The sequence below is a fragment of the Cupressus sempervirens genome, chromosome 9 (genome assembly GCF_028749045.1).
Source record: "Cupressus sempervirens isolate cs-2001-9-10 chromosome 9, ASM2874904v1, whole genome shotgun sequence".
Lineage (NCBI taxonomy): Eukaryota > Viridiplantae > Streptophyta > Pinopsida > Cupressales > Cupressaceae > Cupressus > Cupressus sempervirens.
The window spans coordinates 757,042,200-757,065,987 of record NC_143126.1 but is presented as its reverse complement, the minus strand read 5'-3'; the positions used below and the strand labels follow the sequence as shown (position 1 = coordinate 757,065,987).

The 23,788-nt window shown below is 32.0% G+C and overlaps 2 protein-coding genes across 2 annotated transcripts; both read left to right on the top strand.

Annotated features, from left to right (window-relative positions):
• The first annotated feature begins 1,661 nt into the window (after nucleotides 1–1,661).
• On the top strand, nucleotides 1,662–10,374 carry LOC149540887 (aldehyde dehydrogenase family 2 member C4-like). The gene is made up of 5 exons (XM_089802748.1): nucleotides 1,662–1,800; nucleotides 2,273–2,331; nucleotides 2,493–2,646; nucleotides 9,906–10,135; nucleotides 10,273–10,374. Exons 1-5 carry the CDS (start codon nucleotides 1,662–1,664, stop codon nucleotides 10,372–10,374), a joined length of 684 nt encoding a protein of 227 aa, XP_089658874.1.
• Nucleotides 10,375–10,504: 130 nt separating this feature from the next.
• Nucleotides 10,505–12,057, top strand: LOC149540886 (aldehyde dehydrogenase 1-like). The gene is made up of 5 exons (XM_089799751.1): nucleotides 10,505–10,669; nucleotides 10,783–10,916; nucleotides 11,292–11,433; nucleotides 11,519–11,580; nucleotides 11,776–12,057. Exons 1-5 carry the CDS (start codon nucleotides 10,535–10,537, stop codon nucleotides 12,047–12,049), a joined length of 747 nt encoding a protein of 248 aa, XP_089655877.1. The 5' UTR covers nucleotides 10,505–10,534; the 3' UTR covers nucleotides 12,050–12,057.
• The last annotated feature ends 11,731 nt before the right edge of the window (nucleotides 12,058–23,788 follow it).

Sequence of the window (23,788 nt, the reverse complement as noted above, 5' to 3'; positions counted from 1 at the left end):
TTCGTATAGGCAAGTGGAATGCATTGATGGTATTTACTGTGTTGGTAGTCCACTTTACTTGGGTTTTGATGTTCTAAGAGTTTGTGTCTCATGGGTTTTTGACTATGCCAGTGGTGATTTTGGAGTTTGGTTGAGCTATAATTGTCATTTTGATTATGGATTCCTCTTGGTCATATTGCAGAGGATATTGCAAGAGCCTGTGTTAATTGGCAGTAGTATAGTTCATGGCTACATTTTGGATCCAAGTGGATTGATTGGTTTATTGTTTAGCCATTACTTGAGGACAAGAAATATTTGGGAGGGGAGGACTTGTCATGTCCCCTTTTCAAATAATTAAAAATAATAATCTTTTCTAAGGCAGGCAGGCCCAAAAAGGTGAAGTTTCGGAAAAAGGGGATAATCTTTGGAAGCTAATGGACTAATAAATGAAAATTATTATTAAAATATGTTTTATTAACCCCTCTTGGACGTGAGTTAGGGTTATGCCCTCTTTTAAGGAGTTTGGAGGCATTTTGGGCTCATTCCAGAACTTGATTTTTGCTCATTTCTTTGTTATTCTTCAGAGGCTACCAAACTTGTGGAGAAGGAGACCCAAGAATAGGAGTTTGCAGATTTCCAAGGAGACCCAAGAATGGGAATTTGCAGGTTTCTAAGAAGGCTAAGGATGGGAGTTTGAAGCCATTCCATGTGCATGCTCATGCAGAGTTTGCCTTTGTGCTGAACAGTGCAAATTTGTGGGTTTTGGGGTGTATATTTTGTAAGAGTTTGGTGTTTCCAGTTGAGTATTTCATATCAGTTTGGGTTGCTGGTGTATATCAGACTTTTAAATGTTAAAATAGATCTGAAAATATGTATTTGGATATGATTATACTTTTGTGATAGATTATTAAGTTTTTGTGGTGATTCCGGGCTATTTTGTGCTATTTTCGGGAGCCCAATGAGCATTGTTTTTGTCCTCCGTTTGGGAGCTATTGTGTGCATGTTATACAGATCTAGAAATGTCATTTTATAGTCTGTTATGCTGCTCAAATTTCTTTAAAAATGTCCACTTTTAGATTTATTAATAATAGGTGAAGCTGTGAAGCTTTTGGCACTATTTCTGGCATACCCGATTTGGGGTTTATTGAGAAATTGGTGGATCTTTGTGATATTAGTTGTTTGATTTTGAAAATCTGATTAGAGGTTGGAAATATCATACAAAACCAGTAAAGGGACATTTCACACTTCAAGAAAAATTTCTTCTTGGATTCCCCAATTGATCCTCAAAATTCTTGGCACGTCCATTTGATTTGACTACCTAGGGCATAAAATAAAGTATCATTCAAACTCATTTGATGATGCCCTTCATCTCGTCATCCCAAATTCATGGATGCTAAAATATGGATTTTTCTTGCCATTTTTGTCAAATGGATCTTTCTTGTAGATCGGGTGTTCTTATCATCTATTTAGGTGTCCTGATCTTGTTCAAACCCTGATTTATAAATATACTTCCAATCTAAGATTGTTGGTTTATCTAAACTTCTTTCATCCTGCAAACTTACTTCGAAAATATACAAACTTTGCCACCTCATTTTTCCATTTATAGAGATGATTCTTCCGTAGTTTGAAAGCAGTGTAGCAAATTTGGTCAGAGTAGAAAGAGAGAGAGAAAGATTGTGTTCATGGCTTCTCTTAAAGCTAATGGAGCAGAAGCAGGGACTTGGAAGTTAGTAATGGAAGATGGAGGACCCATCAAATCCCCAGTCATAGTGAAATACACAAAGCTCTTCATCAATGGAGAGTTTGTCAATTCAATTTTAGGTAATTCTTTTAAATGGGTGGATTAGTTACGAGCTGAAATTGTTTTCTATTTTTATTGTATGTAAGTTTTGTATCAATATTTAGAATCATATTCTATGAGTTTGTAGATTCAATTTCTGGTATTTTTTGGATGGGTGGATCAAATATAAGGTGAAATTACTTTTTGATATTAATTGTATGTTAGTTTTTATATCAATATTTTGAATCATATTGAATAATACATTAGACATTGATTATGAACTTGTAAACATTTATGGAGGGTTTGTGAATTCATGTCAAGATGACATCACTTGGTTATCATAGTTGGATAGATCAAATATGAGTATTTTTTTGACATCTATGAATGCTCTGTAATAAATTTATGTGCAAGAAAACTGGTTATCATAGATGAGCAAATCAATTAACATCCATTGATGCCCTGTAATGCATTTATGAGCAGGGAAAACATTTGAGACATTTGATCCATGAACAGAAGAATTGATAACAAGTGTATCAAAGGCCACAAAAGAAGATGTTGATTTGGCTGTTAAGGCAGCTAGGGCAGCCTTTGATCATGGTTCGTGGCCTCACTTGCCTAGCGCTATAAGTGCTCTCTCATTCATCATTCATCATTCATCATTCATCATAAAATCTCATTTCTTATAAAGAATTGACGATTAATCATAATCCAATAAATGTTCTTGTGATTTCAGGAGAGAGGTCGCATACTGAACAAGTATGCAGATCTGATTCAACAACATGTAGAGAAACTTGCATTATTGGAGTCATGGGATGGTGGAAAACCTCTGGATCTTTGTAAAGTATTAGATGTGCCAAAATCAATTGGTGTTCTTCAATATTATGCAAGTACGAAACTGTTTAAACAACACATGCTAAGACTTGATTCTTAAACTAAAAGCGTTAACCAATCAAAATTGACTTACATTGTGAAAGCTTAATTTCTTCCCCAATATGTGGCCCTACAATCAAATTAGAAAAAATACAGCAACATAACTACTACCAAAATAGGTATGTTTACCTGTAGTTGTGTCTTACTCTGTTATCATCTTTGTCTTTACTTATGAACTTAGTTTTGTAATACTATTGAAATCTTCTCTCACTTTTTGTCATATTTTAGTTGTAATTATATTGGCTTGTACTTTTCAAATATGATCCTTATTTTCCATTTAATCTAATCAAAAATTATAATCAAATTTCCAAACCAAAAGAGTCATACTGAGTGATTTAGACTCATGATCTATAATACAAATGCTTTAACCTCTAGATCTTGTTCAAGTACTAGACATGCCAAAATGAATCTTTCTTCTCCAATGTATAGATACCCATTTTAGTTGTGATTGACAATAGTTGCAGTTAAGTCTTAGTCACTCTACAGTATCATTGTTTATAATATAGTCAAACTTCTTGTTATACATGTGTTTGTTTTGTAATACAAGCAAAGATCCTTTGTCATGCCTAAAATTTAACACCACAAAATGCCATTTTTTTTTTAATAAAGATAAAGGACAAGTCTATTGCATACTAATGACGAAAATTGGGAGGATGATGCCTAGGTGTTGTTGGGTTCAAGTCACGCAGCTGCGTGAATAACTTACTAAAGTTTCTCCAAGCCCTTGAAACAATACATCTTAATTTTATCCTCTAACAGACAAGGTTCGACCTATATTATTTAAGACAACATTTACTTGTTGCATATTACAAAGTTCTTATGCATGTATTGTTTCCAATGTATGTTAAAATTGAAATAGTTCCACACTATAAGTAATAACGAATCACTAAGCACGTAAGTTGAAGGACTCCTAATATATCTGACGGCGAAGTCAAGAATTAATTTCAACAATCATGTATTATAGAAATGTTCTCGATTTAATATTTTTAAAGCATACTAATAAATCTTATGTGATAAAGGTGTTGGTTAAAGTGTGTTAAATGAATTGTTGTATAAAGGTTAGGTGCACGAATTATAGGATGATTTTATATAACATTCTCATATATCTGAATGCAACTATTATGGCGAAATGTGGTGTCTATGAATATTTATTACTACGCAATTCAATACTATATACTATTGATAGCACCTAAAGAAGGTCTTATTCCAATTATTTCTATTTAATGAAACTAAACAATAAGAACAAGTATAACCTCTTCCTTTTATAGAAAACCTAACACTCACAAGTGAAGTACAACTACTCAAACTAGATTTAAACATTTATTTAAGACTAACATTAACTCTTCTGGTGAAGAAATTAAACTATCAATAAACTATGCAAGATCGTATCGTATTCTTTAACATAATTATATTCCAAATAAAATTTCTTTACTAGATGCCACATCTAACTTATATACTACCTAACTACTAACTAAAAAATTAAATCTAAAATAAAATCTTACTAACTTTATTATTATTAGTGGCACATAACTAACCAAACCTACCCTATCATATGTAATTCTTACTAACCCTCTTAATTCAATTCCTCCTTACAAATTTATTTCCTAGATAATCTATACTTATAACTTATGTTACCATTTTCTAATATTATTTAATTAAAATTTTACTTACTCACATTATTCTCTTAACTCCTATCTACCATGTCTAGAGTCACCTAAGACTTAACCCCTTTTTCCAAGGTATATTTACTTATCCCAAGTCTTAAACTCCACTAACCCATCTCTTAAACTATCCATCCCTAGCACTAACAAAATGTCCTTCTTGCATAAACAAATAAAAAAAAACAAAATCTGCCATTTACCTTTTTCTTTAATCCTACAATACCCCTTTATTCCCCAAGCCCACACAATGTTTCTTTTATGTGAAAAATTGCCACATTCTCTCCAAGCAGAATCTAGTTACATAGGGCCACGTGCCCACTTTTCCCTCCTCCCAAAATGTTTGGGAAAAAAACTATACCACTTCTCAACAAACCACCTAACTACAATGGTTTTGAGGACACTAATACAAGCAGATAATATACGCTACTTCCATTCCAATGCGCCCAAGATTTATGAGAGAGCGCCTAGGGAATAGTGGGGGGCCACTGTCCTTTCACGCTAAGGTTTCCTTTTTGCTTAGCGTGGATGCCTACGTAGGCTCTCCTATAGAGTTAAAAAATTTATTTTACTTTTCCTTATTATTATGTTTCTGATTTGTTTTTTGAAAGCTATTAAAGTCTAAGGGGTAGTAGCTAGGTTTTCCATCGTATTGACTTGACATAATCTTATTAAATATAAGTATATTTTTGTTTCCTTGTGCAATGGTGACACAAGGGGTCACGCGATCTCCATGAGACTTTGCTTACTAATTCTTATGGGAGATGTCTATCTAGCAAAATTTTTGCATCTGATGTGATGTTGTTGTTGATTTGTTAATTAATTTAAAATTCACAGAAGCACAGTTCTGGAAATTTTAAATTAATTAATAAATCAAAGAAATAGTCACGTCAAGTACATTCCTTCAGCTATTTAGCCATGGGCATTCTTATGGACTAGGGGAGATGACCCGATACTTGAATACCCTAACTTCGTGCTTATCAAAACCCTATGTAAAAAATTCAAATCGCTCAATTTTTTATAGCAGCTTACTTGGCGAGTCGTCTACTTATAACTAAGGTTTCAAGTCCATGTCACTCGTTATGATGCCATATCAACATGTTTTTTGCCAAGTTGTCCAAAATAGCCCCAAAAAAAAGTGAGACCAATAGTCGTGCATAAAGGGTACCCATAGTTGAATAGCTGATGTGGCATCACATCATTGGTTACTTTTTAGATCAAAGGGTACATTTTCATTCATTTTTTGGTAATCATCGTTGTAGTAACAACTTTAAAGTCACAAGTATTGGTGCAATGTTGTCAAAAAAATTGGACATTAAGTCAGCAAGTGTAGGTATAAAGTAAACAATTTCTATCACAACCATTGGAACCCGTTCAAGTACTGGGTCCTCTTCCCTAGGAGTTTATTTTTATTTTATGTTTTTTTTTGGTTTTGTTTGGGTCTTATCTCTTAGCATATGTATTGGTTTTTGCAAGATTCTAAGTATATCCTTCCTGAATAAAATATAGGTATGTAATAGGAGAACTCATTTCTTTTCATCTTCATACAAATTCCAGAGAACAAAAGGTGTAGTTAGGATGATTTTCACTACAAGTTTAATGCATTGCTCTCCTTTCTCATTTTAGGAGGCCACGTCCATGAGTTGTGAATGACCAGATTTAACTTCCTTACTAATTTTCTCAATTTGCAAATTTGATATTGCTATAGCATCCAATTTATCTAAGGACCTATTAAAACTTGAAAACAAATGAATCAATTTCCATGCATATGCAATGTACCATCAAAATATAATGCTTTCTTGTCATAACATAGGATTTTACAAGTCCATCACTTATGTTTTCAAATTGAGACAACTATATCAACATAAAATCTTCCTCACAATAATCTATGAAATGTTTCCAATAAGAAAGAATGTCACATTACTTAACTTCTCCAGATTTCATCAGATCTCATAATGTGAAACTAATAATGATTTTGCTAAATCTACCTTTCATGATTATCCTATATAGAGTCCTCATGAGGTTTGGCTTTAACTAATTAAAAAAAAATCATATGTGCAAAAGCTTGTTCATCAGATTTCAACATGTCTTCCTTTACAATTAATATTTCCATACAAGGTCAATAGTATACAATTTTCTAATGACTCCACTTTACACAATCAAAACTAAATACAATAGGAAGAGTCTTCCCCTTTTTTTTTATTACAATGAAACTACCAAAAGAACTTAACACCTCAACACATTGGGAGATAACATCGGAAGGATTATGTCTCTCCAAACACTTGACTTCCAACATTTCCAAGAGTGAAACCCTAATATCTTCATAGGAACCATCCTTCCAAAACCTGCAAGACAACACAAACTTGGAACCATGGAGGCTCACCTCCCAACCTAAGCTTCTATGAAGCCACCCCCGAGCAGGGGAAAGAAGAACCAAACCAGGGTTTCATTCCAAGCTTACAAATGCATGAACATCACATTTCAACACTTAACAATCCCATCCCAAGGTATTTCACAAAGGTTCACCATTGAAACCTTGAACATAGGGTGAAGGTGTGCTCGCAAGGAGGTTTGCCATATCATATCATATCTGCCATAAACAACTTTCATACCCTTTCAAGGCTTCGTAATTCAACAAATATCATGCCCTTTCGGGGCTTCATAATTCAACAAATATCATGCCCTTTCGGGGCTTCATAATTCAACAAATATCATGCCCTTTCGGGGCTTCATAAACATCCTCCACCACACACTACCAACAACTTTAGCTTACTTCAGCCCCATACTTCATTTACTTCTTTCCTAACCATTTTTTTTTCCCCTTATCACTCCCAAGGCAGAATATGAATGAAAATGGCATACAATGGAGCCCATACTCCAAGGTCCTCAATCATGCAAGCCCAACTTATGCCCATTCACCCTAGACTTCTCTTCCCTTCCCACAAGGGTGAGTGAAGCCCTCACACCCATGATCACATTCACATTCCAATCCAACAAGAAACAAAGCCAAGAAGAAGAACCAAGAAATCTACAAGAACACCACACATTCACACAATGCCACAACACAATATCAATACCCATAATGCAACAAGAACACAACACTTTCACACAATGCCAAAGTCCATATCACAAGATTTACAATGCAATGCATACTCCATTGATAAATCTTCACACTTGCAGATTTGCTTAACCATGCTAAAAGAAAGAAATGAAAAAGGAACAATTTTTGAGACACCAACCTTGGTCCAAGCTAGGGTAAGGGTAGTTGTAGTAGAGCTCCCTTAATCTCCCCCCAAAACCTAACTGTCTCTAAAATTAGAGAGTGGGTGAACATCCCACTAGTTTGTCCAAGACTCTCAAATAGGGCATTCCTACTATCTATTTTAGCAAAGACACTAAGCCACTTCCCTTACAAACTTGTCTCCCTCTAAATTTGCTATATTTGACTAAGTGGGAACAAGGAAGAGACACATGTGACAACTCAAATTTCGAATTGGTGGAAGGATGCATGGGTAAAGGGGCCCCCTAGGTTGTCTAGGCACTCACATGATCAAAATTAGGTCCTTAACTTGATATACTATCATATGGTTAACTTATTTCAACATAAAAGGCACTTTGAGACCACCTAATGACCCCTTTAAACCCTAGGCAAATCTAAATTTGAATTTCCTATGATGGTGACCCATCCTACCCCTTGTCAAGTGGGTTTGCTAATTCATTAATAAGGTAATTAATTTTAGGGTAAAAATCCATCATAATCAAAACCCTAGATGACATGTTATTGCACACAAAATTCACAAGTGTCAAGTGACACATAAAAAAACATTCTACATCACCATGACATGCCCCCTGATGCATCTTTACGATTAAACATTTCCACATGCAAGAAACTTCACATTTACGAAGGCAAATACTTTCACAAGGAGGCTTTTGAATCTTCCAAAGATTCGCCTTGGTTAAATTATGTTCACAAAGGTTTGGAACTAGTTTCCCCCAAGAATTTTCATGGTTCCACTTCCTAAACATTCAACTCAAGCATCAGTAGTCCAAGGAGGTTATATAAATAAATATCATAATTGCATACAATTTCAAATGTTACATAATCTTAAATTCAAATAAATTATTCAAAATGTAAGAATATCAGGATCTGCATATCACAAACCATCAAAATCAAATCAACATCTGTCTGCGTATCACATTAAATCATCATGATCAGATTAGCATTTATCTTCATATTACATTAAATCATAATTAACAAATTATCATTTATCTGCATTTAAATCATAAATCAAGATGTAAAAATATTACATCCTACAATATCCATTCCTATCATTGTAGTCAAATCCATTAGTCATCAATATGATTTATCAAAAAATTGAGTCTGATATAAAGTGTGTCAAGTGCTATTATGGGATCAAAGTGGGGCCTTGCGTCACATTTTATCCTTTTAGATCAATTATCCCTCACAAAATTACTTAAAATAGTCAATCATCATTGAGAGGTAAAGCATAATAGAGTTAGGAGTATAACTCATAGAAATACTTAACTAGTTAGGATGCAACATAATGATGTCAACATATGTTCGAATTCAATCATCAAGTGAAAGAACTACATCCTATGTTTCCAATATACTTTGAATAATAAACACTAGCATCTTATTACCATCCAATATTCTTACCTTGCAAAACACTTCTTCGTCTAATGGAATTTCCATATACAATTTGTAATGATTCTTTCTTGCCCAAGTAACCATATGCATATTCATACAAGTAAACATTATCTAGGAAAATTTAGCATTTGGTTACCATCTTTATATTATTAATTCATAGCTTCCATAATGGTATAAATTAACACCTTTCTAAGGAAACTCCCCCATGAACTCATATGTAACCAGAAATGACTATAGAGTACCTAAAATCTAATTTAAATTATGGCATCTCATCATCATAGTATGGGTTCAATTGTCATTTCCCAAAACATTTATTTGGAGATAAATCAATTAGGATAAATGTTTATAAGACACACATAAACCTAAGTGGAGAATATAGTTTTAAAATATGTTCGATCATTACATACATAGAAAGTTAGGTCTTAGTACATTTTATAATTACAAACACTACTGAAATAAGACATTTTCCTTCTAAGTCTCGAATATCCAAATCCCGAATACCTACAAAGAAAGTAGCCTTACCATTTCTTCAAAATTAAAAATTTCTAATTGAAATGATTTAGAACATGAAACGAAAATCATTAATCTAATCAATTAGGTCCTAATGTGTGGGTCATCGAAATGCATTTATTAGAATGATAAAACCTTATAGTCTCAAAAGTGTACCAAAATGTTGAACTAGAGGTATCATGATACAAATGTGTCATCTATACCATGATGATCCAGGTGAGGCCTCACATCCTTGTTTCTCATTTTATCTAATTAAAAACATTAAGCATTTTTATGAAAAACAAATCTTTGTGTTGGTTTGATCAAACCCATTATCTGATACAAAAGCTTTCATCTTTCTATAAATTTTTTAAAATAGTTGTACATTTATTTTTTACAGGGTATGCTGATAAAATCCATGGATTGACTCTAAAGATGAATGGACCATTCCAAGGATATACATTACAAGAGCCCATTGGAGTTTGTGGTCAGATCATACCATGGAACTTTCCACTATTTATGTTTTTCACTAAGATTGCTCCTGCTTTGGCTTGTGGATGCACTGTAATTATCAAGCCTGCAGAGTTGATACCCTTATCTACACTCTACTGTGCTCATTTATCTGTAGAGGTATGTAAATAAATAAATTTTTGTATTGCACAACATTTAGATTGATTTCGAAGCCTTTAATCTAAAACTTTAGAGCAAAATGAAGATATATTTATGAAGGGTTTCCAGATTATTTGATTAGTTTGTGATTAAAATAGGCTGGAATACCCCTTGGTGTTCTCAATGTGCTTCCTGGTTTTGGAGCAATCACTGGTGCTACCATAAGCATTCATATGGATATTGACAAGGTAGGATTATAAAACAAATAAATGAATATTGAATTTTTTTTGATGATATGATTCTTTTGTATTTAATGTAGTTCAATTTTAAATATATTATGTTTTTAAAATATGAAGTTAGTAATGTATGTATATTGGTTAGGTCGCATTCACTAGATCAATTCAAGTGGGGAGATTGATAATGGAAGCTGCAGCAAAGAGTAATTTGAAAGAAGTGACATTAGAGCTTGGTGGGAAATCACCTTTAATTATTATGGATGATTTTAATGTCGATGAAGCTGTAGAAATTGCCAATGCTGCTACATTCACAAGCATGGCGTGTTTCTATGCTACGATCTATATTAATAATGATGATAGATCATAAAGTATTTGTCAATATGTATGTTAGGAAAAATAATTAAAATTAAAACACTTTGGATTGTGTTATAGGGACAAATATGCATAGCTGGTTCAAGAGTATTTGTTCAGGAAGGTATTTATGATAACTTTGTGAAGAAAATAGCAGAAAGAGCAAAGAAGATTATAGTAGGTGATCCACTTAAGGGAGGAGTACAACATGGCCCTCAAATATCCCATTGTTTGATTTTTATGTTTTTTCTCATATATTTTTAGTCTAAGTTGAAGGAAAGTACTTTCAGGCTATTAAACAACCTCCTAAAAATGTCATTAAGACATCCATTAAAAATAATAGATATTAAAACATGGGATATTTAATATAACATTCTTTAGTATCAATATCTACCAAACTCTTGAAATTATTGTGTATGACTATCTTTTTCAGCAATACATTTGATATTGAAGAATGCATTCTATATAAATGCAATTCATTTATATCTAGATTGAGAGGTTTTTTTATATCCAATTATGCCTAAGTTCATATATTTTTTATTCATTTTGGACCTACTAGAAGTGACAAAATATTATCTAATTATTATTTTGCAGATTAATAAAACTCAATTCGATAAAATATTGAAATACATTCAATATGGTAAGATAGATGGGGCCAATCTATTAATTGGTGGTCATTCCTTGGGTGAAAAGGGATTTTACATCCAACCTACAATTTTTATTGATGTTGAGGTAATTCTAATATCTTAATGTAGCAATAGTTACTTTGGTTCATGGAGTCAATTATTCAACACTCTTTGATTATAATTTGATTCAGGATAACATGAGGATTGCTCAAGAACAAATATTTGGTCCTGTCATCTCTGTTTTGAAGTTCAAGTAAGGATGTTTATTAATAGGTTATTTTGACATTTCTAGAATACAATTACAACATTAACATTTTACATGAAATTATCATCTAACATATGCTAAACTTGTGTAAATCAACATGGAAAGGTTCAATCATTATACATTATACATTTTAATAATCAGGCCACTCAAGATTTATTTTTAACTTTGCGATGTCTTATGCAGAACCATAGAAGAAGGAATAGAAAGAGGAAACACGACAGTATATGGTCTTACAACTGGAGTTTTGACTAAAAATATTAATGTAGCTAATAGAGTTGCAAGATCACTTCGTGCAGGAACTGCGTGGATCAATACTTATCTTATAGTTGATAATGATGCCCCATTTGGAGGATACAAAACAAGTGGACTTGGAAGAGAGTATGGCCCTAATGGACTTCAAATTTACCTACAAGTCAAGTCTGTTCTTACACCTCTACATGAGTCACCATGGCTCTAAGAACCACCTTACATCTAGTTCACATCTTATACATTACTTTTCATGACTTTTGGTATAGTTATGTACTCACTATTCAATATCCTAAATAATGATATATTTACATCTAGCTTCAATGTTATACATTACATTTCATGAATTTTGGCATAGTTATGTACAAGCACAAGAAATAAATTCTACTATGTGGGTATGTGCAGGATCATGGTGTGTCAAAAAATGGTGATCTAAGTGTAATTCTGAAATGCCTCAAAGCATTTCAAAATATATTCCAACATTTTTCCCACCTATCTTGATATCAAACCAAAAAATTAATACCTTTAAAAGGCCTAGTATATCCCTATATGCCACTCCTACATGGTCAACTTTAAAAACGTCCCAAAAACATGTTTTTGACATGTTCTTGTGTGTTTCTTTACTTCAAACATGTATCTGACAACTTTTTTTTTAACCCAAATTTGATGAAATGAAAAAGGTTTATTAAGAATGTTCTTAGCTTTCCATAAAAGTAATGTATGTCAAACTATAAGTTTAGTAAGTAATTATTACTTATTTTTCTAATGGAGTTACGTATAAGGTGCTGATTGACACACTGATTGAAAAACATCTATAACTTCCAAATGATACAACATTTTTGAAATCTAAAAGATGCATCACATTCTATACTTCTTCTACTATAAGGGAAAAAAAAAAATTGTAGATTTTTGAATTAGTTAAGGTGGTCAGATATGAAGTTTTTTTTATTCAGAAAATACTAGAGTTGAAAATTCACATTAATTATTTATTTAGAATAAAAATACTCAAAAATATGCATCACATCTGGGCATGAGTCTACTTCTTATATATAGAGTATTATTAAAAAATATTATCATTTGACTTTAATTAAGGTGGTTAAACATACGTCCACTTCTTATTTTTCTCCTGAAATTTTTGTACTATTGCATTAAAATTCAAGATTTTGACCAATCAATTAATTTTTTATTTATTTTTAGATAAGGCCTAGTAGTTTAGAAATTAAATTTAATTTCTTAGAGATTCTTTTCTCTCAATTTTTTGACAGAAAGTGCATAACAAGTTGAAAATTGTACACCAAGTTGACATAACCCTAATTTGCTAATTTTTCATTGCCACTTAAGGGCATAGTTTGGCTAACCATGATCTTGCACATACACATGTAGTATATGCTTTTAAATAATGATATAGTTACATTGTAAAAATATTTGTTATCTTTATTATTAGATTTTCAATCAAAGTAAATCATAGTATAAATCCTAATTATTGTAATATTTTATTGGACAATTTTATTAAATATACCAAGGTTAAAATATTCTCATTGTTAGTCAACTAATAAGAAATGTGTGTGCATTTGTGCATCGCTTCTTGAAAATATTAAGTCCACCACTTAATTAAGATCCCCAATTAGGGTATTGACTTTCTAATGGGCACCATACTAAGTGTAATTCTAAAAGAGGTTCATTAGTAGTTAAAATTGTGAAGTTTTAATGTTGGCTTGGTTAACTCTAAGTGTTGCAACCAAGGGTCAAATCTCTGATTGGTGCAAACAAGTGTTAACATCTATTTGGACTCACCATGGTAGATATGTGAAGAATTCTAGTTGGTGGTATGGAGGAGATAAGGAGGAAGGTGTTGAGGAGCTTAAATGACTAGTGGGCTATACCCTCATTGGATTGGAGTTCACGTGGTTCCTATGTCATATAGGTGTGTACTACTTGCAAATCTAGATTTTCCTTGGAAGTTGTTGCTCATGGATTCTGTGTCAAACTCACTCAAGTCTTTCATGATTCTTTTTTATATTTCAAACACATGCATATATTCACTCCTTGTGCACAAGCAACCTATAAGACTTCCATGCTTGCGACTATTGATTGTTAAGTTTGGGGACATGAGGTCCCCTAATTGTGACCTCATCCTTGTACATAACCTACGCAAAAAACAATTATCATATCAAGATATTATTTTGATGAACTCTGTATGTTGATTAAATTTGAGGATGAGATTTGTTGGTGTAATTAAGTATTTACTAATTGCACTTTACTTAAGTTTACTTAGGATAATGCATATAGTCATATTAGTTCTCATGTAGACACCTAGGAGTTTGCATATTCACACGAGTTGTCATATAGACAACACAGGGGTTTGCACTCCAATTGAGCACATGTTGTCTACTACATCTCTTTATGAGATACACCTTTTCATTGTTATCCTCTCATTGTTTCACGTAAATTCATGCACAATGGAGGATAATCCACTCTTGGTGGACATGTGCTTAGTTGTTATGCTTATCTCTTTGTTAACTCCTAGTCATATCAGTTGCCTTTATATACAAGGAACTTCTATACTGTATTCATCCAATTATCTAATTTTTTAGATCATCTTATATCCATTCTCATTTGATCATCATTTGTCTCTCCTGTGCTATCTACTAGGCTTCTTGATCTTGGCATTGAATTATTGCGCTATACCAAATTCTTACATGGTATCAGAGGTATACCAAATTCTTACAAGACTAAATTTTATTAAATTATAGTATTTGATAATCAAATTACAATGTAAAAATATGACTATATCAAAAGGAAAACTAGGTTTCTTTATGAATTAATTATTGGTTGATTGAAAAAAGAAAAAGAAAATGAAGTGATGGAAATATCTAAACATATAAATATAAGTTAACATTCTTATTATAAAATTAGAATGTCTACTTGTAATGGTCATATCATGTGAATCATGAATATAAGAATGTCCTCTATGATTCAAATAACATGCATGACTAAGAAATAAACAAGCAAAAATATTCCACAAAAATGAATATACAAGAAAAAAGATACTTGCAAACATCTATACATGATGCAGGGCAATGACATAATTCGTGAAAATATGCAAAAACATGTGGAATAAACTCAACTTAAACCTTCCCATGCTCCCCTTCTTAGAGATGAACATGGAAGCTATACTTAACTCAATGGAACCACAGAGAACACAAGGATAGATGCAACATATATGTAGGTGTAATTATTTCACTTCAAATAAAAATAAACCACAACATGCCTGACTATGAGGCCTTCCAGGTTGTAGCCTTATAAAGAATAAGAATTTACAATCTCAAAGCCTCATCTCACATGCTCTATCTCTATCACCTAAGATCATCTAAAATCCCTACTTTCTTACATCTAATCAAGCTTCTTTTACAGCAAGGTAAGTCGAAAGTTGACTAGTCAAGTATTTAATTACAATATAGGTCCACACTAGGAAGAGTACACCAAAATATATGCAAATAAAAATATGAAATCATGTGTACTTAAAGATGGGTCAACATGTGTTAGGAGTTTTTGCTCCTAATTGTGTAAGATGCCACATGATTAAAGGAAACCACACCAATCAGAACAACATGCTTTGTTGGATGAAAATGGTTAGAAATAGGGACCTTAAAGAATGACACATAACTGTAGAAATTAAGAACATTAGAACATGTTCACTTAGGAAAATGATTTACGATAGGTCCTCAACATTATGGCAACTGTGAAAAACATGAAAATAAAAGTAGCAGTGACTACTTTGCAAACACTAGATGGGTATAGAAAAAAATAAATATTTTTGGTTGTTGCAAGATCTCTCAAAGACTCAAGATGATCCTACATCAAGCACATGGGGTTAATAAAAAACTAATTTCCACATAAGGTATGGCTAATACTCTGAGCTGAATCATAAAGATCCAACTCATCTTGTGTAATCCATGAACTATCTTCAATTGGTTTGTCTCTCCATTGAACTAGGTATTCCATGTAGTCTTTTCCTCTAGTGCTCTTGGTTATTCTACTCTTCAAAATACTTTAGATGTTTTCTATCTTCTTCTTAGGATAATCCAAGTTATTTTCAGCTCGTCATCTAATTCAAAATACTTGAAGATATATGTAATGTTGAACATAGGTGAAATATTTATGTCTTATATGGTCATTCAACTTTTAAAGCATTTCCATTTTCAAACTTCCTTAGAATCTTACAAGGACCAAATTTCTTCATTTCATCTTACTATAGGCACTTCTTCTTCTTCAGGTGAGTCATAACCTTATCACTAACTTCAAAAGATTTATGTCTCCTTTTACAAGCTCTCTATTTTTATTCTAGATTAGTGTCTTCCAAGTTCATTTTTATTTTTTCATGTAAAGTATTTATGAAATTTGCAACTTCCTCAACTTTAATGCTTCTTTTTGTCTCTAGGATTAGATCTCTTAATTTAGTAGTTCCCTTAGGATTCATTCTTATAAAAAATTCAAAAGGTTTCTTCCTTGTGATCTTTATTCACAAAATTATTGCATGCAAATTCTTCTTGTTCCAAATTCAAATCCCAATTAGTAGTCTTATTTCCAACCAAGCATCTCAAAAAGTTACCCAAACTTTTGTTCACAACTTCAATTTGTCCATCTATTAGCAAATAAAATGTAGAACTAAACTTTAACTTTGTATTCAACTTCTTCCAAAGTGTCCTCGAAAAATAAAAGGTTATTTTACTATCTATATCTAAAATGATAGTTTTAGGAAAACTATGCAATCTTACCACTTCCTTAAAGAATAATTTAGCTACATCTATTGCATCATATGTCTTCTTATAAGGTATGTAATCAGTCATCTTTGAAAATCTATCTTCTATTACCAAAATATAATAATCAACTCCTAGAAATCTAGGCAAACCAAGAACAAAATCCATATTGATATCTTCCCAAGGCTTATCAAGTGCATGCGATGGTGAATCCAATCTCAAATTCTGACTAGTTCCTTTTGTTGCCTGATAAATTTTGCAACTTCTAACCATCTTCTACACATCCCATCCTCATAAATTTGTGGCTAAAAGTATCTGTCTAAACTCAACTTTATTATTTTATCAATCCCAAATGTCTAACAAGTCTGACACTATGCTTCTCCTTCATGATGTTCTCTCTTATAGATCCTCTATGTATGCACAACTAAATTGCCTCAAACAACATATCTTCCTAAACAAAATAACCAATCCACTTATCTCTCACCACCTATTTTTACAAGATTTCTAAGGTTTTACAAAATTGAGGCTAGATTCATATAAATACTTCAAATCATTAAATTTGAGTACATCAACTCTCATTTATGTCAGCAAAATCCTTCTCATCAAAGCATCAACAATATTGTATAATTTTCCACTCTTATGTTTCAATGAAAAAGAAAAGTTCTGTAAAAACTCAACCCTCTTCATATGTATCTAATTCAACTTATTCTGACTTCCCAATTACTCCAAAGCTTTATAGTTAGTATACAACACAAAATATTTAGGCATCACATAATGTCTCCATTTCTTCAAATCTTGAAAAATAGCATAGAATTCTGGTCGCAAACTAAATATTTTCTCTTAGCATCATTCAATTTATCACTAAAGAAAGCTAGAGTTCTTCCTTCTTGACTCAAAACAACTCTAATAGGACTTCCACTACCATCACATTCAACTTGATAAACTTTACTAAAATCAAGCAAAACAAGTTTAGGCAATTCTACAATCTTTTGTTTGAATGTTTCAAAACTCTTTTGTGCTTCATGTGTCCATTTGAAATCATTTTTATCTCCTCTCAGTCATAGTAATACTATTACAAATAGAACTAATTTTTTTTATGAACTTCATATAAAAACCTGCTAACCCATGAAATAATTTTAGGTCTCTCCAACATTCTTAGGTGTAGGCCAATCAAGAATAACTTTTGGGTAAAAGTACAAAGCTATGCCACCTTTCAAGATGACTTATCAGAAGGACTAAATTTTAGTATTTCTATCTATAAATAATTTTTGTTCAAACATATGATCATAAATTTATTCTTGCTAAGTTGAATGTGGTGTCACACTTTTCCAATTGGAATCTATTAAATGTGTGTTTTATACTAGTTTATATCCAATTACTAAAGTAATAAAATTATTTAAGAAAAATGACGTTTCAATAACTCTTACTATTTGTATGATATTTTTTTAAAAACATATAAACACCTTTTTATAGATCTCAAAGTCAAGAATATTCTTATATAGAGTTCATAATATTTTAATTAGATATAGTATATTACAATTAAAAAATTCTACAAGTACATATTATAACACTTGACAAGATGTCAATTTTGAGAAAGAAAAAATATTCAATCTTATAAGAAAAATTTATAAATCATATTACATTCTAGAGGAGAGAGTCCTGTTCTAGAATAAATAATTTTTATTTTGGTTGGAATAGATATATTTGTAAAAATGTAGTGGGAGATGAAAACTATCGATTTTAGGTGAGTTAAAATTTGAATCAATATAAAAGAGAAAATATAGGTCTAAAGCCAATTTTTATTTTTTATTGCTCTAGTGTATATGTTATCTATAACAGAACTAGAGATCAACATGAAATATGTTTATTTATATATATTTTTATGGTGGAAACTAGACCCCTAATTTCTAGCATTTTTCAGCAACAAAAAAATTATTTTTAAAAAATAGGAAAATATATCAATGATTATTCCAAATAATTTTTAAAAATTATAATCCTAAACTTCATCCATGTCTACACATTTCATTATTTTACATCATTTTCGAATTATAAATAATAATACTAGTTTTATGTCATTGAAGGCAAACAATTATACTTTTGTTAGCCTTTTCCTTTATAAAGGGGTGACACAAGTCTGTGCTTTTACCCTTTCACCTTTCCAGGATCTATTTTCAAGCCATTAGGTGAAATGAGAAAACCAAGATGAAAAATTTCTTCCTTCATGAATGAGTATTCTTCAAGTTAATGAACAACTTCTCCTCTTTCAATCTCTACAATACTTTTCTAACATGATCACAATGTTTTTCTCTAGTCTTACCAAATATAAAAATATCATTCACATATACAATCACAAATTTACCCAAGAATTCCTTCAAAACCTCATTTATAAGGCTCATAAAAGTATTAGGTGCATTAGTTAGACCAAAAGGAAACCAACCATTCATACAAACCCTCATTAGTCTTAAAAGAAAATTTCCATTCATCACCTTCTTTAATTATGATATGATGATAACCACTTTTCAAATCAATCTTGGTTAAAATACTTCACTCCACTCAAACTATTCATTATGTCATCCATCCTAGGAAAAGGAAATCTAGATTTCATTGTTATCTTTTTCAAAGATCTAGAATCAATGCACATTCTCCATTCTCCATTCTTTTTATGTGCTAACACAATAGGTATTGCACAAGGACTCAAACTATTCCTAAACACACCCTTCTCAAGCAATTCATGCACTTGTCTATTCAACTTAGCATTTTCATTAGGTAACAACCTAGGTGGTGCTTTATTAGGAAAACTATATCCAGGTATCAAATGCATACAATGACTTATGATTCTCACAAGTGGCAAACCATCTGATACATTATCAAAAATAATGTCTTGAAACTTCACTAGCAAGGATGCAATCTCAGGTGCATGTTCTAACTCATCTTGTTTGTCAATATTTCTAGGAATCAAAGAAAAAATAACATTTGATTCCTTTGTATCTCTAGAAAATTGATTACTTTCAACCAAGCATACTCTAATTGTTGTACAATGATTCTCCTGGGGTGTTTCTACCAAACGAAACAATATTTGTTTCTTTCCATCTACCCAAATAGTATATTAATTCAATCTACCATCATGGAAATCTTTTCTATGATACTAACAAGGTCTACCCAAAAGAATATGAAAACAATCCATAGGCATAATATGACACAATATTTCATCATGATAATTCCCAATTTTGAATTTAACAAGGCATTACTCACTTACAATTAATTTATGCTTCTTCTGAATCCAAGCAACATGATATGGATTAGGATGTCTTATTCTTTGCAAATGCAACTTGTTAATCAACTCCTCAAATGGAAAGTTATCAGAACTTCAACTATCATTAATTACCTTGCAACATTTTCTAGTGATCTTACATGTAATTTTGAACAAAATTATTCTCAAAATAGGTTCTACATAAATTTATTCATTAAACAAGATCCTTCTTAACACTAGGTTATCACCATTTTTAGATTCACTAGGTGTTTCAACAACTTCTTCACAAGCTAAAGTGTTGTTTATATTACCTTCAACCATCTTTCCAGAGTTAGTACATTCAAAATTTCTATCTCCTTCTTCACTACATTTAAAACAATTACCCCTAAACCAATATCTTTCCTCACTTTTTCTACCATAATTATTCCTAGTGTAACTAGTATAGCAACCTCTAGTCTAGTTACCTCTTTTACCATTAGGTTCTTCCTTCCATTCTAATTCTCCTTTATCTTGCATTGCATTGGCGGATCTACTACTGATGTCCTTTTGCCTCAACTTTTGTATTTTCATCAACAAATTAACTTGGTAATTTGTAGGGATAAACTTCTTTTTTATCTTCCCAATCATCATCACCCATGTCTTGATATTTTCCTTTCCCCTTTTCTATCTCTCAATTTGTATATGATCCCACCAAAGTGAAGCATTACCCATCAACTGTGTGATTACTATCTTAATTGTCTTGTTATTAGGAGTTCCTTCATACTCAAAGTATTTATCCATCTCAGGGATCCAATCTAATACTACATTAGTCTCAATTCTTCCATCATAGAAAGAAACTTCAATAGAAATTCTAGCATCTTCCCTAGACAAAACCCACAGAAGCCATTCCTCATCTTCTTCAACCTCAGGTTCTGGATTAGGATTTGGTGCTACCTCTTCATGATCATTCACATCTTCAAGATGTACATCTCTTCTTCGCATTGTCTTAAAAGCTTCAAGTCTAACTGCAATCTACCTCAACATATCCATAATTGTGTTATCAACATTTCCTCTACCATGAACCATCTTGAAAATAGTTCCTACAAGATCCTAACCTTCTATAATTTATAAGTTAGATTTAAGATCTTCCACCCTTAAAACCAAATTCAACAAGGTTCTCCATGATCCAAGCCATAATAAAAAGCTTTCTTTGATACCACCTAACATAGGGAAATAATAGGATTCATAAAAACATGCAAAACCATGTAGAATAAAATCAACTTAAACCTTACCACACTCCCCTACTCAGAGATGCACAGGAAAGCTATACACAACTCAATGAAACTATAGAGAACACAAGGCTAGATGTAGCATATATGTAGGAATAATTATTTCACTTCACATAAAAGGAAACCATAATATGTCTGGCTATGAGGCCTTTCGAGTTGCAGCCTTATACAAAAAAATAATTTTCAATATCAAAGATTCATCTGGCATCCTCTATCTCCATCCTCTAAGATCATCTAAAATGCTAATGTGAAATCCTTACTTTCCTACATCTAACAAAGCTAATTTTATAGCTAGCTATGCCACAAGCTGGCTAGTCAAGCATTTAATTACAATATAGGTCCAGACATGGAACAATAAACCAAAATCCACGCAAATGAAAATATGAAATCATGAACACTTAAAGGTAGGTCCATATGGGTGTTAGAAGTTGGCTCGCAACTGGATAAACCTCCACATAATCAAAGAAAACTATGCCAATCAAAATAAATGCTTTGTTGGATAAAAATAGTAGGATTTATAAGGATGACCAATAAACAAAACTTGAGAAATAAGGAACATTATAACACATGCACTTAGGAAACAGATCTGGGGTAGGTTCTTGACATGATGAAAACTAACTACAACATGAAAAAAGAAGAAGCAACAATGACTAGTTTGTGAACAAGAGATTGATATAGAAAACAAGAAATATTTTTTGTTAATGCAAGATTTCTCAAAGACCAAAGATTCTCCTACATCAATACATGGCTAAATGTATTCCAAATACCCATGGACACAAAGATTTTTTTTTTTAAAAACTAAAGGTTATTTGGGAATATTATATGTCAAATATATGCTTTGATATCTCTACCTTCAGAGATACTAGATAGATAGTGTTTGTTGATATCTAATTGAAAAGATCATTTGATTAGAAAGTTTGTTGAAGAAGACTATGTGTTTCAATCATTGTATTGTCACTGATGTCAAACTTGCTATATTTTGGTAAGACAATTGCTTATATGTTTCAAGTACTATCACTTAGTTAATTAATGAGGAGGATTTGATCAACAAGATGTAACAAAAGTACCTAGAGGAAAGGTTGAGCTATGATTATGTATTGAAGTATGAGAATTAGTAAAGACAATGATAACATAATGTATTGATGATCTACTTGAGATTACAAAATGACTAGTTACACTTAGAAAGTTTAGAAGAATAACATTAAATAAAGTTTATTTTCCAAGCTTGACCAAGTGGACAGTAGGTGCCGAGAAAAGTTAATGCAAGCCAAACAAAAAGTTAGTTGGAGCTGAGTGAAAGCAAATTCTAGTAGGTGCTGAGAAAGTTAGTAAATGTTGAGTAATTTTTAATTGATGTCAAGCACCAGTAAATTCCAATTGATGTCGAGTGATTTTATAGTTGATGTTGAGTAACACAGTATGTGTCAAGCATTAGAAGATTGATAATGTCGAGCTACTACATTATGACAGAGATCAAAGATTCACAAAATAAAATCCAACAAGTTTGTATTCTTGGAACTTGTGAATCAGGAGGAAGATAAGATTGATGAGCTGGTGGCACAAAATCTTATGTAAATTGTTTTGAAGGTGGATTCAAATGGATTCTAAGAGAAGTTTCTAGAAAAGACAAGATATGGGGTAGATACATTGTATCCTACCTAATCCATCGAAAACCCTAATTTTGATGATGGATAATGAGTGAGAAAATGTTCTAATTTCTTGTATATAGGAATGTTTGGTCATGAAGCAAAGTGTTAGAGAGTTTGATGCAAAAATTTGATAAGGAGAAGGAAAGGGGTTTTGCTTCATCAAGTGACCCAAGTGAAGAAGTCAGCAATGGTGTACTGAGCTAGAAGGCTTAAAGAGGATGAATGCTTGAAGTGTGAACAAGTTGTCAAAGCTGCAAAGATTGGAAGCCAAGCATAGTTGAGGACTAAAAAGAGATCTATAATTTGCAAGTAAGGTTATAAGTTGTATTAGATCAAAGCTCTACTGTTACTTTGTAACAATTGTATCAGCCTAGGGTAAATCCTTTGGAGTAAGGTTGACTTAACAGTCATTGGAAAATCCTTTAAAAAGGTGGCATTCCAAGTGAATGGCCTAAAGTCCCCTAACAAGGATCACTTTTGATAGGGTGACTAAAATCCCTTAACTGTGTCACATTTAATAGGGTTGGCCTTTAATAGGGCATCACTTCAAAAGAGTAAAAAAAGAGTAGCATGTTATTGTTGGTTTTTCCCAAATTGAGTTTCCACATTAAATAATTGTGTCAAATGTGTTGATGGATATGTTGTGTTTCATGCTTTACATTTTTGTAAATTGATTTAATAGTAACATATCAGTTTTAGTTAACACATAAGGAATGCATGCATGGTTGAGAATGTTTTATGGGTTCACTGAATTGTGAAAACTATTATTTGTACATCTAGACCTTGAATAACTAATTCACCCCCTCTCTCATTTATTCTAAAAGAATTCTAACAATTGGTATAAGAGCCATCTACTTAAGAGGATTAGTTTTAAGGTACTAGAAGCATAAAGATCAAGATGTCAAAAAGAGAGGTACCCAAGCTCAACAGAGATAACTTTCCTGCATGGAAAAGTTTGATGAAGCTACACCTTGGAAAACTTGGAGACTATGCACAATATTGCATTTCAGTAAAGCATGTTGA